This window comes from Lithobates pipiens, unplaced genomic scaffold (genome assembly GCF_037356315.1).
Source record: "Lithobates pipiens isolate NorthernLeopardFrog02 unplaced genomic scaffold, aLitPip1_a1.2 Scaffold_30, whole genome shotgun sequence".
Classification (NCBI taxonomy): Eukaryota; Metazoa; Chordata; class Amphibia; order Anura; family Ranidae; genus Lithobates; species Lithobates pipiens.
In genome coordinates this window covers 33993900-34011363 of record NW_027507791.1, presented here as the reverse complement: position 1 = coordinate 34011363, position 17464 = coordinate 33993900, and the positions used below count along the sequence as shown (strand labels likewise).

The window sequence follows — 17464 nt, the reverse complement described above, 5'->3', positions numbered from 1 at the left end:
CTTTTCACCTTTAGAAACTTTCTCTTGATGTTTGCAATTTTTTAAGATAACCCTCATAGCTCTTCATGTATATTTATTTTTGCATATTATATGTTAAATAGATTGAAGTAGCTGTGAATAGGTTGCAGGAGATCTGCCTTTGTTTACATTTATGAAAGTGTATTTTTGTAGTGAATGTAATTGTTATATCTGATCACTATTGGTGGAATTATCACATCTAGTATAATATGGAAGACTGCAGCACTAGTATATAATATTCACACAATATAAATGTGAAAATATAACAATAAAAGTGAGACTCCTCATCACAAAACTCCCTATAAGTGTATATATAACAATGGTATGGAGACTATTTCACTGATGACTAATGAAGAGAATTTATAATCAGCATATATAAAATTAGTGCAGCAATATTAGTACAAATTTTCAAAAAATGTCCAAATAAAGAACAGTAATAATAAAATCTTCTCCACACCATAAGATCAAATCCTCCACCATGATGATGTTCAAAGGAAATCCCAAAGTACAATTGTCGTAAGATGCACACGGGTAAGGAGCTCTGGCACGCAATAGGAATGCGCTAAAGCACATGAGCGCACACACACAGGATGTGACCCCTCGCTGACCTATAAAGGAAGTGAGGTCATCCAAACACACTGCTGGTTCGTCTTCAGCTTCCTGTGATTCCCACATCTGCTCTTGTGATCTGTATTACCCGTTGTGACCCGGATTGCCTCATCGACCTCGCTGATCTTCTCCTGACCTGACCTCTGGCTTGACCTTGGACTCCCGCTTTCTGAATGTGTTTGACCCTCAGCCTGCATCTGGACTTACCTGCTATCTCCTGTGTTCGACCCCTGGCTTGTCTTTGGATTATCCTTCTGTCTCAGCGTTCCTGGTACTTGTTGTCTTCTGATCTGGACTGTGTTTGACCCCTGGCCTGCCTCCTGGATTCTGCCTTTGCCTTACAGACTTGCTACCATTGCTACTGGACCTTCCCACGGGACATCACCTTTCAGCTCGGTTAAAGCTACCTGCTGATCTACTAGCATGTGACTGTCCTACTGGTAGCTTGTGCCTCTTGGTGCAACCACCCTCTGTGCCACCTTCAGGGGTGGTCTGCGCCGAGTCACAACAGCGAACACTCTCAGCATCTTGGCCTCAGTGAGTACATTTATATGATAACAATGGTGCCACTTTTAGTCAATGAAGTTTCCACAACATGAGTGAGACTTCTGTGACCATCAAAGTGAATCCCCACAACTGAATCCAAGACTTAGCAGAAGGTTGGAGGTGAAAGCCTAGAGGTCAGTGTGAGTGTGTATGGTCCAATCCCCATATAGGAATAATGAATGGATCCCACCACCTCATCCACTTCTCATGTCACATTTAGTAATTGGGATCCACAAAAAGAGAAATCCTCCAATAGTGTAGATGATCGATCGTCTTTTATAAAGTGATCTAATATTAATGATTAAAGAGAGATGAGAGAAATGAGTTCCATTCATGTAGAGAATAGTTACATTCATTCCTGGGGAGAAATTCATTTTATTCTGGTAACATTCTTCTCTTCTGCTACAGATTGTCCTCTAATCACCTGACAGACAGTTCCTGCCCACACCTGGCATCTGGAATAAGAAATAACCAGACACTGAGGATACTGAACCTGTCTAGGAACAATCTGGAGGGTCCTCATTTCAGGGATCTGATGGAAGCTCTGACAACAAGCCGGATAGAGGAATTACAGTGAGTATAACAGGACTGACTGAGACAATAATATTCTGAGACAGTTTTATATCTACACCACATAAATAATATAGAAATATGAGAATGTCATCAAATTCCATCTTTAGGCTCCATAAGGCTCCATGCACACTGGGCTTAAAAATGTCAGTTCCCTTGGCAGAAAAAAAACTTTCATATAGAGAGCTTATTGCACAAAGTTTAGACGAGTTTAGGAGGGTTTTGCATTTTTTCTCCCAGAAAACTCCAATCAGAAACATGAAGCAGAAGGTTTTTTTCCTGCCTCTAAATGTTGAGGTCAAAATATGTCTGTAATCGCCCCAATGTGTATGGAGACATAGGAGAACATGGAGCTGCTTCCACAGGCAGAACACAAAACTCCTGTAGTAGCAGCATTTTTTTTAAGCCAGTGTGCATGGAGCCAAAATATCCAATCCTGGACTGTTACACTATATTACCAAAAGTATAGGGACACCCGCCTTTACACGCACATGAACTTTAATGGCATCCCAGTCTTTGTCCGTAGGGTTCAATATTGAGTTGGCCCATCCTTTGCAGCTATAATAGCTTCAGCTCTTCTGGGAAGGCTGTTTCACAAAGTTTAGGAGTGTGTCTATGGGGCTGTTTGACCATTCTTCCAGAAGCACATTTGTTACGTCAGGCACTGATGTTGGATGAGAAAGCCTGGCTTGCAGCCTCTGCACTAACTTACCCCAAAGGTGTTCTATCAGGTTGAGGTCAGGACTCTGTGCAGGCTAGTCAAGATCCTCCACCCCAAACTCACTCATCCATGTTTTTATGGACCTTGCCTTTGGCACTGGTGTGCAGTCATGTTTAAATAGGAAGGGGCCACCCCCAAACTGTTCCCACAAAGTTGGGAGCATGACATTTTCCATATTGTCTTGGTATGCTGACATCTTAAGAGTTCCTTTTACTGGAACTAAGGGGCCAAGCCCAACCCCTGAAAAACAACCCTCCACCATAATCCCCCTTCTCCAAATGATTTGGGGCAGTGCACAAAGCAAGGTATATAAAGACATAGATGAGCGAGTTATGGGTGGAGGAACTTGACTGGTCTGCATGAGTCCTGACCTCAACCCGATATAGAACACTTTTAGCATGAATTTGAGCATAGACTGCAAGCCAGGCCTTCTCATCCAACATCAGTGCATGATCTCACAAATGCACTTCTGTAAGAATGATCAAACATTCCCATAGACACACTCCTAAACCTTGTGGACGGCCTTCCCAGAAAAGATGAAGCTGTTATAGCTGCAAAGGGTGGGCCAACTCACCATTCAAAGTAAAATTTTGTCCAAACGATCTGCCGATTTTTGGATCGTTAATATTATGCTTTTGATGGCCGATTTAGATTTTTGTCTGACAAAGCTGGATGTGCAAACTATAACATTTTTATCATATATGAACTCAGAAAGAAAAGAATACATAAAAAACTATTCAACACATTACATCACTTCTGAAGTTGTATACTGTTGGACGAGAATTTTCGTATGGTGAGTAATCTCTTCACTTTCCATATGAGACTAGCATGTCACAAAAAACAGACGAACGGTCGTCAGAAAATCTGATGGTGTGTACGAGGCTTAAGACTGGGATGCCAGTAAAGTTCATGTGCTTGTAAAGGCAGACGTCCCAATACTTTTGGTAGTATAGTGTATGTATAAACTATATAAATTAAATCATAATAATGGAGATATATTTCATCTCCTGGTTGTCTAGTTATATCTCCAATATCAGACAGTTCTCTAAAGCTGGATATAAAAATGTAAAAAACAAAATATCTGCACTAAAAAACATGAACAACTTTGTGAAACTCTAATGAATAAAAACCAGCCGCCAGCAGGAAGTCTGATATAGAAGTACAAATAGTATAATATAATTCTATGTATAGAGCCCTACACTTAGTGACACATTGGGGGTTATTTACGAAAGGCAAATCCACTTGGCACTACAAGTGCACTTGGAAGTTGCAGTTGCTGTAGATCTGAGGGGGACATGCAAGGAAAATAAAATACAGCATTTTAGCTTGCACATGATTGGATGACAAAATCAGCGGAGCTTCCCCTCAGATTTACAGCGATTGCACTTTCAAGTGCACTTTCAGTGCAATTTCAAGTGTACTTTGTACTTGTAGTGCAAAGTGGATTTGCCTTTTAATAACCCCCAATGTGTGATGAGACAAATGAGAAATCTGCAACCTACAATGTGTCCGAATACCAACACTTCTAATGTAGATGTGATAACTCCACCAATAGTGATCAATAATAAAAATTAAATTCACTACAAAAATGCACTTTCATACATGTGAGGAAGGGCAGATCTCATCCAACCTATTCACAGCTACTTCAGTCTATATATCATATAATGTGCAAAAATATAATATCACCCGAGGTGTCCAGACAATGGCTACAATCACATTACATAGAAAGGAAAAAGCCTCCATGTCACTGCCTGGACTCCATCATACACGGCTGCAGTCCGGAGCGGTGTGTGCTCTGAGTTCTGTGTATACTCCTGTATATGATGGAAGTGTACAATCTGTGATTCTATATATATTTAAGGATTATGCACTATGGAGGCTTTTTCTTTTCTATGTAATGTGATTGCGGCCATTGTCTGGATACCTCGGGTGATATTGGAGATCTTACCTGGAGGTCTGACATTCCGTGGCACAGTCTGTTCTCATCGGAAGCCAGCTTGAGCAGAGTGGTGCTGCTGGAAGGATATAAACAAGCGTGTCTGGGCCTTGCTTGTCGGGACAAACCTTTTGGTAAGTGACCTGTTTACTCACTGGTGTGGAGGAGGTTGATTGAAGTTGCTGCAAAGAGGTGGAAGATGATCAGCATTTATTTAAACCATCTGGATGAAACTCTGGGACTTATTATTTCTGTTACTGCACAAGTCACTGTATGGTGATTGGAGATGGAAGTAGTGGTGAATGGGTTGTAGGAAATCTACCTTTTCACCTTTAGAAACTTTCTCTTGATGTTTGCAATTTTTTAAGATAACGCTCATAGCTCTTCATGTATATTTATTTTTGCATATTATATGTTAAATAGATTGAAGTAGCTGTGAATAGGTTGCAGGAGATCTGCCTTTGTTTACATTTATAAAAGTGTATTTTTGTAGTGAATGGAATTGTTATATCTGATCACTATTGGTGGAATTATCACATCTAGTATAATATGGAAGACTGCAGCACTAGTATATAATATTCACACAATATAAATGTGAACATATAACAATAAAAGTGAGACTCCTCATCACAAAACTCTATATATAACAATGGTATGGAGACTATTTCACTGATAACTAATGAAGAGAATTTATAATCAGCATATATAAAATTAGTGCAGCAATATTAGTACAAATTTTCAAAAAAGGTCCAACTAAAGAACGGTAATAATAAAATCTTCTCCACACTAGTGATGACCGATCGGTTCGCCCGGCGGTCGTTTCGTGGCGAATTTCGGTCGTTCGCGGTCCGCTCGTTCACTCGCCTTTTGCCGTCGTTCGCCCCGGCGGACTTACGTGTTTAATGTGTAAAAGAACTTTGACCTATGATGACACGTCTATCATGGGGTACAGGACAGCCAATTGAGACATGACAGCACATGGACACTTGGACATTCCCCCTAACCTATAAATACACCCGATCCGGTGGCCATTTTACATTCTTTCTTCTGTCACTATAGGGAAAGGTTGCTGTGTGGAGTAGGGACAGATAAAACGCTAGCTATTTGGTACACAAAAGTTCTTTTCAGGACTGGTATAGGTGTATATAGGTTTGCTGTGCTACTGATTCTTGCAGCAGCCTGAGTGTCTTTTGTCAGTTTAGAGAAAGGGAAAGGACGGTGTGTGCTACAGGGAGAGTCAGTTTAGTCATCATCATCATCATCATCATCATCATTAGCTGTTACTATCAGGTCCACAAAAGAGCTATTCCAGTAACCACTGATTGTTCCAGGCTCCTCTTTTTTGCCACTTTGTATAGGGACAGGAAGGAAGCAGTGTGTCAGGCAGTGAGGGTCAGTTTAAAGACTTGCTGTTACTATTAGTTCCACAAAGGTTCTTTTCAGGACTGGTATCAGTGGTATGGTAATAGGCTTGTACACGTATAATATTCTTTCTTCCAAATATAGAAAGAATATTATACTTGACTGCTGCCTTTCTGCTGCAGTCTGCTAAAGATTCACAACTCACTTGTTCCACAAAGCTCTTTATCAGGACTGGTAACTTGGTCTGTGTAGGGTGCTACAGTACATAGGGTTGAGTGCGGTACAGTCTGCTGTTCTGTAAGGACCGCTATCGGTCCACAATAGATAGGGTTGAGGTGCACCACTGCTGACCGCTGCCCTATACTGCAGCAGTCCTTCATTGGTATAGGGACTGAAGTACAGTCTGCTAATCACTAACACACAACCTGCTTGGTCCACAAAAGTTCTTATAAGGACTGGTAACTTGGTCTAGGGTGCTACAGTACATAGGGTTGAGTGCGGTACAGTCTGCTGTTCTGTAAGGACCGCTATCGGTCCACAATAGATAGGGTTGAGGTGCACCACTGCTGACCGCTGCCCTATACTGCAGCAGTCCTTCAGCGGTATAGGGACTAAGAGTTTTGTCACAGGGTGATTTAAAAAATGACAGGCAGAGGAAGAGGCAGGCCCTTCCGCAGGGGTGGTAGGGGTAGGGCAGGAGCAACAGCCTTGAGCCAAAGTGGGAAGTTGCAGAAGGTGCGTTCAATTACTTTAAAGGATGCACCAGACTTGGTTGAGTGGCTCACTCAGCCTTACTCTTCTGCACCCTCCTCATCCTCTCGATCTGCACCCTCTTCTTCACTCTCTGCTATGTGCACCCCCAAAGACACTACCACCACCACCACCACATACCTTCCGCTTGAGTCACAGGAATTATTTTCCGATCCATATCAAGAGGACATTTCTGATGCGCAGCCACTCTTTGTATTGGATCAGGAAGAGGAGGTAGCAACAACCGCTACTCTGACGACAGTACCCAGATCAGCCCAAGGAGTAGGTTGGTCCCCGGTGTTACTGCCTACTCCGAGATCTCTACTTATAGGGGTGGGGAAGGTGACGTTGATGATGACGTGTCTAGTGATGTCACGTGGGTGCCCACAAGAGAGGAAGAGGAGGGGAGTTCAGAGGCAGATATGGACCAGCAGATAGGGAGGAGAAGCAGGAATAACTTACATTGCACAGGAGGGACAAAGCAGACTGCAAATGTATCAGGAGGGAGTCATCGACCATGTACGGTCACATCTGGCGCTCCCAGGACACCGGCACATGGCTCTGCAGTGTGGGCTTTTTTTAACGTGTCCGCTGCTGACAATAGCGTTGCCATCTGCAATCTTTGCAGTCAACGCATTAGTCGCGGTAAGCCCAACACTCACCTAGGGACGACCGCCTTAAGAAGGCACATGAGCAGCCATCACCGAGCCCAGTGGGAGCAACGGAACACACAAAGCCACACTGCAGGCTCTCACCGTCCAGCCTCGTCTTCTACTTCTCCTTCTCCTCTCTCCTCACAATTGTCCTCCACTCCACCTTCCATCACGCCAAGCTCACGTTTTTCTGCAAAAAGGCAGGCTTCCGTGGGCCTAATGTTCGAGCGTAAAAAAATGATGACGCCAGATAACCCTCTTGCCCAACGGTTGATGGCTGGCTTGTCAGAACTGATAGCCCGCCAACTACTGCCATATAAACTGGTGGACTCGGAGGCCTTTCGCAAATTTGTGGCCATTGGAACACCACAATGGAAGGTCCCAGGAAGGAAGTATTTCTCAGAGAAGGGCATCCCAGAGCTATATGGCCATGTTCAGCGGCAAGTGAATGTATCTCTGGCACACAGTGTCGGTGTCAAGATACATCTGACCACAGACACGTGGTCTAGCAAACACGGGCAGGGAAGGTATATCACTTTTACTCCCCACTGGGTGAACCTTCTGACGGCCGTCAAGCATGTAACCCGTGGCACCCGTGTAGATTTGGTTTTACCGCCACGGATTGCATGCAGGCCTGACTCTTCTTCTCCTCCTCCTCCTACTCCATCCTCCTCCCTCTCCTCCTCAGCTGCCTCCTCCTTTTCCGCTGCTAGCGTCTCTTCCGCTGCACCGCCCAAGCTCCCCAGAACCTATTCCACATGCCAGGTGAGACGTTGCCATGCCGTGCTGCGTCTGTTGTGCCAGGAAGCCAAGAGCCACACTGGCCCGGCACTCCTTTCAGCTTTGCGTTCACAGGCAGATCATTGGCTAACACCGCTCAATTTGACAGTTGGTAAAGTGGTGTGTGACAATGGTGCCAATCTGCTTAGCGCATTGAAACAGGGCAAAATCACGCACGTGCCATGCATGGCACACGTTTTAAACTTGGTCGTGCAGCGATTCCTTGTCAAATACCCTGGGGTCCAGGACATCTTGCGGCAGGCAAGGAAAATCTCGGCCCATTTCAGAACATCTTACACGGCCATGGCTCGCCTTGCTGACATTCAGCGGCGACACCATCTGCCAGTCAGACGTCTTATTTGCGATTGCCCGACGCGATGGAACTCAACCTTCTATATGCTTGATAGGCTGCTCCAGCAGAAACGTGCAGTTAACGTCTACCTGTATGAACTCTGCGAAAGAAACGGTTCTGGGGAGCTGTGGTTTTTTTCACCGCGCCAGTGGCTGCTCATGCGCGACGCATGCAGACTTCTGCGGCCATTTGAGGAGATCACCAAACTGGTCAGTCGCAGCCATGGCGCCATCAGTGACATGGTACCTTATGCCTTCTTTATGGAGCGTGCATTGCATCGTGTCATTGATCAGGCTGTGGAGGAGCAGGAGCGGGAAGATGAGGAAGTCGCAATGCTGGATGAATTCCCAGGGGGGGCTACTCTATCTGAGACAAGTCAACAACAGGAGTCTGAAGAGGAGTCAGAGAAGGATGGTGCCGGGGCGGATGAGGAGGAGCAAGAAGAGCGTGCTTTAAACCTTTCTGGGATCCCTGTTGTGCGTGGATGGGGAGAGGAGAATGAAGAGGACGACATTATCCTGGATGATGAGCAGGAGCCAGGCCACCACACCGCTTCCACTTTAGTGCAAATGGGGGCCTTCATGCTCCAGTGTTTTAATAGGGACCCCCGTATAAAAAGCATAAGGGTCAAGGACCAGTACTGGGTGGCAACGTACTTAGACCCCCGGTACAAACACAAAATGGCAGAAATGTTACCGCCGTCGCAGGAGGGCTGTCAGAATGCAGCACTTCCAGGCCTTGCTTCGAGAAATGCTGCATTCTGCTTTTGCGTGCGCTGGCAGAGGAGCAATTCCCACTCCCAGAGAAGGATTTGCGGGTACCAATCCAACAGCGCCTGCAAGAAGAGGCCGGTTTGAAGATGTGTTGGTGACTTCGGATATGAGATCATTTTTTCAGCTGACCCATCGACAGGTGTCATCCGGATCCAGCATCAGGGAATGCCTAGACCGTCAGGTGTCCGACTACATTGGGTTAACGGCCGATGTGGACGCTCTGAGGAGTGATGAACCCCTGGACTACTGGGTGGGCAGGCTTGACCTCTGGCCAGAGCTTGCCCAATTTGCAATCGAACTGTTGGCTTGCCCCTCATCCAGTGTCCTGTCCGAAAGGACGTTCAGCGCAGCAGGGGGGATCGTGACCGATAAGCGTACACGCCTAGCTCACGACAGTGTTAACTACCTCACATTTATAAAAATTAATGAGGCATGGATCTTGGAGGAATTCAACACATGTGACCAGTAGACCATGTATACGTCTATAAACTATTTTTTTAATCAAGCACACAGACCTTCTTTCTTCATTTGGCTCACTTCCTTGTCCCAAAAAAGCACACCGTACTATATGCCCGTACCCTCCTCTTTGAAGAGGTTTAGCGGTGTCATATTTCTACTGGGGCTGCTTATGATATCCCTGTGCTGTGCTGACTTCCTCCTGGGGGTTCTTATTATGAGGGGATCACACCATCCCTGTGTTGTGCTGAGTTTCTCCTGGGCCTGCTTACTATGAGGGGATCACACCATCCCTGTGCTGTGCTGACTTCCTCCTGGGGGTTCTTATTATGAGGGGATCACACCATCCCTGTGCTGTGCTGAGTTTCTCCTGGGCCTGCTTACTATGAGGGGATCACACCATCCCTGTGCTGTGCTGACTTCCTCCTGGGGGTTCTTATTATGAGGGGATCACACCATCCCTGTGCTGTGCTGACTTCCTCCTGGGGCTGCTTACGGTGCTGCTGTCAGTGCTGTATATCACGGTGCTGGTGTGAGTGCTTAATGTCACGGTGCTGCTGTCAGTGCTGTATATCACGGTGCTGATGTCAGTGCTTAATGTCACGCTTCTGATGTCAGTACTCTCTATCACGGTGCTGCTGTCAGTGCTGTATATCACTGTGCTGATGTCAGTGCTGTATGTCATGCTTCTGATGTCAGTGCCCTCTATCACGGTGCTGCTGTCAGTGCTGTATGTCACGGTGCTGATGTCAGTGCTTAATGTCACGCTTCTGATGTCAGTACTCTCTATCACGGTGCTGCTGTCAGTGCTGTATATCACTGTGCTGATGTCAGTGCTGTATGTCACGCTTCTGATGTCAGTGCCCTCTATCACGGTGCTGCTGTCAGTGCTGTATATCACGGTGCTGATGTCAGTGCTTAATGTCACGCTTCTGATGTCAGTACTCTCTATCACGGTGCTGCTGTCAGTGCTGTATATCACTGTGCTGATGTCAGTGCTGTATGTCACGCTTCTGATGTCAGTGCCCTCTATCACGGTGCTGCTGTCAGTGCTGTATGTCACGGTGCTGATGTCAGTGCTTAATGTCACGCTTCTGATGTCAGTACTCTCTATCACGGTGCTGCTGTCAGTGCTGTATATCACTGTGCTGATGTCAGTGCTGTATGTCACGCTTCTGATGTCAGTGCCCTCTATCACGGTGCTGCTGTCAGTGCTGTATATCACGGTGCTGATGTCAGTGCTTAATGTCACGCTTCTGATGTCAGTACTCTCTATCACGGTGCTGCTGTCAGTGCTGTATATCACTGTGCTGATGTCAGTGCTGTATGTCACGCTTCTGATGTCAGTGCTCTCTATCACGGTGCTGCTGTCAGTGCTGTATGTCACGGTGCTGATGTCAGTGCTTAATGTCACGCTTCTGATGTCAGTACTCTCTATCACGGTGCTGCTGTCAGTGCTGTATGTCACGGTGCTGATGTCAGTGCTTAATGTCACGCTTCTGATGTCAGTACTCTCTATCACGGTGCTGCTGTCAGTGCTGTATATCACTGTGCTGATGTCAGTGCTGTATGTCACGCTTCTGATGTCAGTGCCCTCTATCACGGTGCTGCTGTCAGTGCTGTATGTCACGGTGCTGATGTCAGTGCTTAATGTCACGCTTCTGATGTCAGTGCCCTCTATCACGGTGCTGCTGTCAGTGCTGTATGTCACGGTGCTGATGTCAGTGCTTAATGTCACGCTTCTGATGTCAGTACTCTCTATCACGGTGCTGCTGTCAGTGCTGTATATCACTGTGCTGATGTCAGTGCTGTATGTCACGCTTCTGATGTCAGTACTCTCTATCACGGTGCTGCTGTCAGTGCTGTATATCACGGTGCTGATGTCAGTGCTTAATGTCACGCTTCTGATGTCAGTACTCTCTATCACGGTGCTGCTGTCAGTGCTGTATATCACTGTGCTGATGTCAGTGCTATATGTCACGCTTCTGATGTCAGTGCCCTCTATCACGGTGCTGCTTTCAGTGCTGTATATCACGGTGCTGATGTCAGTGTATTAATGATTAAAGAAAGATGAGAGAAATGAGTTCCATTCATGTAGAGAATAGTTACATTCATTCCTGGGGGAGAAATTCATTTTCTTCTGGTAACATTCTTCTCTTCTTCTACAGATTGTATAATAATCACCTGACAGACAGTTCCTGCCCCCACCTGGCATCTGTAATAAGAAATAATCAGACACTGAGGACACTGGACCTGACTGGGAACAATCTGGAGGGTCCTCATTTCAGGGATCTGATGGAAGCTCTGACAACAAGCCGGATAGAGGAATTAGTGTGAGTATAACAGGACTGACTGAGACAATAATATTCTGGGTCAGTTTTATATCTAAACCACATAAATAATATAGAAATATGAGAATGTCATCAAATTCCATCTTTAGACTCCATAAGGCTCCATGCACACTGGGCTTAAAAAATGTCAGTTCCCTTGGCAGAAAAAACTTTCATATAGAGAGTTTATTGTACAAAGTTTAGACAAGTTTAGGAGAGTTTTGCATTTTTTCTCCCAGAAAACTCCAATCAGAAACACGAAGCAGAAGAGTTTTTTTCCTGCCTCTAACTGTTGAGGTCAGAATATGTCTGTAATCACCCCAATGTGTATGGAGACATAGGAGAACATGGAGCTGCTTCTATGGGCAGAATACAAAACTCCTGTAGTAGCAGCATTTTTTAAGCCAGTGTGCATGGAGCCAAAATATCCAATCCTGGACTGTTGCACTATATTACCAAAAGTATTGGGACACTCGCCTTTACACGCACATGAACTTTAATGGCATCCCAGTCTTTGTCCATAGGGTTCAATATTGAGTTGGCCCATTCTTTGCAGCTATAACAGCTTCAGCTCTTCTGGGAAAGGCTGTCCGCAAACTTTAGGAGTGTGTCTATGGGACTGTTTGACCATTCTTCCAGAAGCATATTTGTTAGGTCACGCACTGATGTTGGATGAGAAGGCCTGGCTTGCAGCCTCTGCACTAACTCATCCCAAAGGTGTTCTATCAGGTTGAGGTCAGGACTCTGTGCATGCTAGTCAAGTTCCTCCACCCCAAACTCACTCATCCATGTCTTTATGGACCTTGCCTTTGGCACTGGTGTGCAGTCATGTTGAAATAGGAAGGGGCCACCCCCAAACTGTTCCCACAAAGTTGGGAGCATGACATTTTCCAAATTGTCTTGGTATGCTTACATCTTAAATGTTTCCTTTACTGGAACTAAGGGACCAAGCCCAACCCCTGAAAAACAACCCTACACCATACTCCCCCTTCACCAAATGATTTGGGGCAGTGCACAAAGCAAGGTCTATAAAGACATAGTTGAGAGAGTTTGGGGTGGAGGAACTTGACTGGTCTGCACAGAGTCCTGACCTCAACCCGATATAGAACACCTTTAGCATGAATTTGAGTGGAGAATGCAAGCCAGGCCTTCTCATCCAACATCAGTGCATGATCTCACAAATGCACGTCAAACATTCCCATAGACACACTCCTAAAACTTGTGGACGGCCTTCCCAGAAAAGATGAAGCTGTTATAGCTGCAAATGGTGGGCCAACTCAATATTGAACCCTGCGGACTAAAGGCCCATACACACAATACGAAAATCTGCAGTAAAATTTTGTCCAAACGATCTGCCGATTTTTGGATCGTTAATATTGTGCTTTTGATAGCCGATTTCGTTAATATTGTGCTTTTGATAGCCGATTTTTGTCGGAAAAAGCTGGATGTGCAAACTGTAAAATTTTTATCGTACTTGAACTCAGAAATGAAAGAATACATACAAAACTATTCAACACATTACATCACTTCTGAAGTTGTATTCTGTTGGAGGAGACTTTTCGTATGGTGAGTAACCTCTTCACTTTCCATACGAGACTAGCATGTCACAAAAAACAGACGAACGGTCGTCAGAAAATCTGATGGTGTGTACGAGGCTTAAGACTGGGATGCCAGTAAAGTTCATGTGCTTGTAAAGTCAGACGTCCCAATACTTTTGGTAGTATAGTGTATGTATAAACTATATAAATTAAATCATAATAATGGAGATATATTTCATCTCCTGGTTATCTAGTTATATCTCCAATATCAGACAGTTCTCTAAAGCTGGATATAAAAATGTAAAAAACGAAATATCTGCACTAAAAAAACATGAACAACTTTGTGAAACTCTAATGAATAAAAACCAGCCGCCAGCAGGAAGTCTGATATAGAAGTACAAATAGTATAATATAATTCTATGTATAGAGCCCTACACTTAGTGACACATTGGGGGTTATTTACGAAAGGCAAATCCACTTGGCACTACAAGTGCACTTGGAAGTTGCAGTTGCTGTAGATCTGAGGGGGACATGCAAGGAAAATAAAATATAGCATTTTAGCTTGCACATGATTGGATGACAAAATCAGCGGAGCTTCCCCTCAGATTTACAGCGATTGCACTTTCAAGTGCACTTTCAGTGCAATTTCAAGTGTACTTTGTACTTGTAGTGCAAAGTGGATTTGCCTTTTAATAACCCCCAATGTGTGATGAGACAAATGAGAAATCTGCAACCTACAATGTGTCCGAATACCAACACTTCTTAGGCCGCGTACACACGCGCGGACTGTTTGCCCAACCTTGTTCGTCAAACAGTTTGGGCAAACAGTCCGCTCAAAATTTGCATGAGCGGACTTGCCCACACACGAGCGGACTGTTTGACGAACAAGGTTGGGCAAACAGTTCGCTCAACTTTTGAAATGAACGGACTCGCCCACGTAAGGAGGAGGCAAATCCGCCCATTTCGAGCGCGTGTACAGGTAGGCGGGGCCCGCGAAGGAGACATCGCGGGCTCCGCCACCTGGAATGGGCTTAAAGGGGAACCCCAACGCCGAAAAACATCGGCGTGGGGGTTCCCCCCAAGTCCACACCAGACCCTTGTCCGAGCACGCTACCCGGCCGGCCAGGAAAGGGGGGCGAGCGAGCGCGCCCCCCCTCCTGAGCCGTACCAGGCCGCGTGCCCTCAACATGGGGGGTGCCTTGGGGAAGGGGGGGCCGCGCGGCCCCCCCACCCCAAAGCACCTTGTCCCCATGTTGATGAGGACAAGGGCCTCTTCCCGACAACCCTGGCCGTTGGTTGTCGGGGTCTGCGGGCGGGGGGCTTATCGGAATCCGGGAGCCCCCTTTAAGAAGGGGGCCCCCGGATACCGGCCCCCCACCCTATGTGAATGAGTATGGGGTACAATGTACCCCTACCCATTCACCTGTGAAATAAAGTACCAAAAAAAACACAACACATGGAAAAAGTATTTTATTGCACAGCTCCGGGGGTCTTCCGTCTTCGGGGGTCTTCTCGCCGGACTCCTCCGCTATGTGTGTGTAGCTCTTTTGCTAGCGGAGGAGTCCGGCTTTCTTCCTCCCCGCCGCCGGCCTCTTCTCCCGACTTCGGGGGTCTTGTCCCCCTCTTCGGTTCTTCTGCCGGGCCACCGCGCCTGGTCCGGTGGCCCGGTCTTCTGTCGCCGCTGCCTTCCGTTCTTCTGCCGCCGCCTTCGGTTCTTCTGCCGGGCCACCGCGCCTTCTTCTAGCTCTTTTACAGGCGGTGACCCGGTCTTCTGTCGCCGCCGACTTCCATTCGTGTTCTTCTTCTTGTTCTTCTTGTTCTTCTCCAGGAGATGTTGACACGTCGCTCCCTCCGGCCGGAATGCCAGAGCCGCGCTGTGCGGTCACTTATATAGTGACAATGGGGCGGGGTCACATGGTATATGTCACATGGGTTGGTCACATGGGTTGATGTCACATGGGGACTATGACATCGTAAGGGGGCGGGGTCACCATGTGACCAACCCATGTGACATATACCATGTGACCCCGCCCCATTGTCACTATATAAGTGACCGCAGAGCGCGTCCCTGGCATTCCGGCCGGAGAGCTCGTCGAGTCAACATCTCCAGGAGAAGAAGAAGAAGAACAAGAAGAAGAACGGAAGGCGACAGCGGCGACAGCGGCGACAGCGGCGACAGAAGACCGGGCCACCGCCTCAAAAAGAGCTAGAAGAAGGCGCGGTGGCCCGGCAGAAGAACCGAAGGCGGCGGCAGAAGAACGGAAGGCAGCGGCGACAGAAGACCGGGCCACCGGACCAGGCGCGGTGGCCCGGCAGAAGAACCGAAGAGGGGGACAAGACCCCCGAAGTCGGGAGAAGAGGCCGGCGGCGGGGAGGAAGAAAGCCAGACTCCTCCGCTAGCAAAAGAGCTACACACACATAGCGGAGGAGTCCGGCGAGAAGACCCCCGAAGACGGAAGACCCCCGGAGCTGTGCAATAAAATACTTTTTCCATGTGTTGTGTTTTTTTTGGTACTTTATTTCACAGGTGAATGGGTAGGGGTACATTGTACCCCATACTCATTCACATAGGGTGGGGGGCCGGTATCCGGGGGCCCCCTTCTTAAAGGGGGCTCCCGGATTCCGATAAGCCCCCCGCCCGCAGACCCCGACAACCAACGGCCAGGGTTGTCGGGAAGAGGCCCTTGTCCTCATCAACATGGGGACAAGGTGCTTTGGGGTGGGGGGGCCGCGCGGCCCCCCCTTCCCCAAGGCACCCCCCATGTTGAGGGCACGCGGCCTGGTACGGCTCAGGAGGGGGGGCGCGCTCGCTCGCCCCCCTTTCCTGGCCGGCCGGGTAGCGTGCTCGGACAAGGGTCTGGTGTGGACTTGGGGGGAACCCCCACGCCGATGTTTTTCGGCGTTGGGGTTCCCCTTTAAGCCCATTCCAGGCGGCGGAGCCCGCGACGTCTCCTTCGCGGGCCCCGCCTACCTGTACACGCGCTCGAAATGGGCGGACTTTCCGAGCGGGAACAGTCCGCTCATTTCGAAAGTACAGCGGACAGGCCCACACACGGGCGGACTGTTCGCTCAAACACAGTTTCAGCGGACAGTTTTTCGGAATTTCCGAAAGACTTTGTCCGTCCAACTGTCCGCTGAAACTGTCCGCTGAAAGCCCACACACGAGCGGACTGTCCGCCCAAACACTGTTCAGCGGACAAGGTTGGGCGAACAGTCCGCCCGTGTGTACGCGGCCTAATGTAGATGTGATAACTCCACCAATAATGATCAATAATAAAAATTAAATTCACTACAAAAATGCACTTTCATACATGTGAGGAAGGGCAGATCTCCTCCAACCTATTCACAGCTACTTCAGTCTATATATCATATAATGTGCAAAAATATAATATCACCCGAGGTGTCCAGACAATGGCTACAATCACATTACATAGAAAGGAAAAAGCCTCCATGTCACTGCCTGGACTCCATCATACACGGCTGCAGTCCGGAGCGGTGTGTGCTCTGAGTTCTGTGTATACTCGTGTATATGATGGAAGTGTACAATCTGTGATTCTATATATATTTAAGGATTATGCACTATGGAGGCTTTTTCTTTTCTATGTAATGTGATTGCGGCCATTGTCTGGATACCTCGGGTGATATTGGAGATCTTACCTGGAGGTCTGACATTCCGTGGCACAGTCTGTTCTCATCGGAAGCCAGCTTGAGCGGAGTGGTGCTGCTGGAAGGATATAAACAAGCGTGTCTGGGCCTTGCTTGTGGGGACAAACCTTTTGGTAAGTGACCTGTTTACTCACTGGTGTGGAGGAGGTTGATTGAAGTTGCTGCAAAGAGGTGGAAGATGATCAGCATTTATTTAAACCATCTGGATGAAACTCTGGGACTTATTATTTCTGTTACTGCACAAGTCACTGTATGGTGATTGGAGATGGAAGTAGTGGTGAATGGGTTGTAGGAAATCTACCTTTTCACCTTTAGAAACTTTCTCTTGATGTTTGCAATTTTTTAAGATAACGCTCATAGCTCTTCATGTATATTTATTTTTGCATATTATATGTTAAATAGAT

The 17464-nt window shown here is 46.9% G+C and overlaps 1 protein-coding gene across 1 annotated transcript in view; it reads left to right on the top strand.

Moving 5' to 3' along the window:
- The window catches only part of LOC143942156 (uncharacterized), a 1285630-nt gene that overhangs the window by 603047 nt on the left and 665119 nt on the right, over positions 1-17464 (top strand). The window contains exons 11-12 of the mRNA XM_077463417.1: positions 1582-1746; positions 11695-11859. Coding sequence (XP_077319543.1) covers positions 1582-1746; positions 11695-11859 — 330 coding nt within the window. The remainder of the gene's footprint in view (positions 1-1581; positions 1747-11694; positions 11860-17464) is intronic.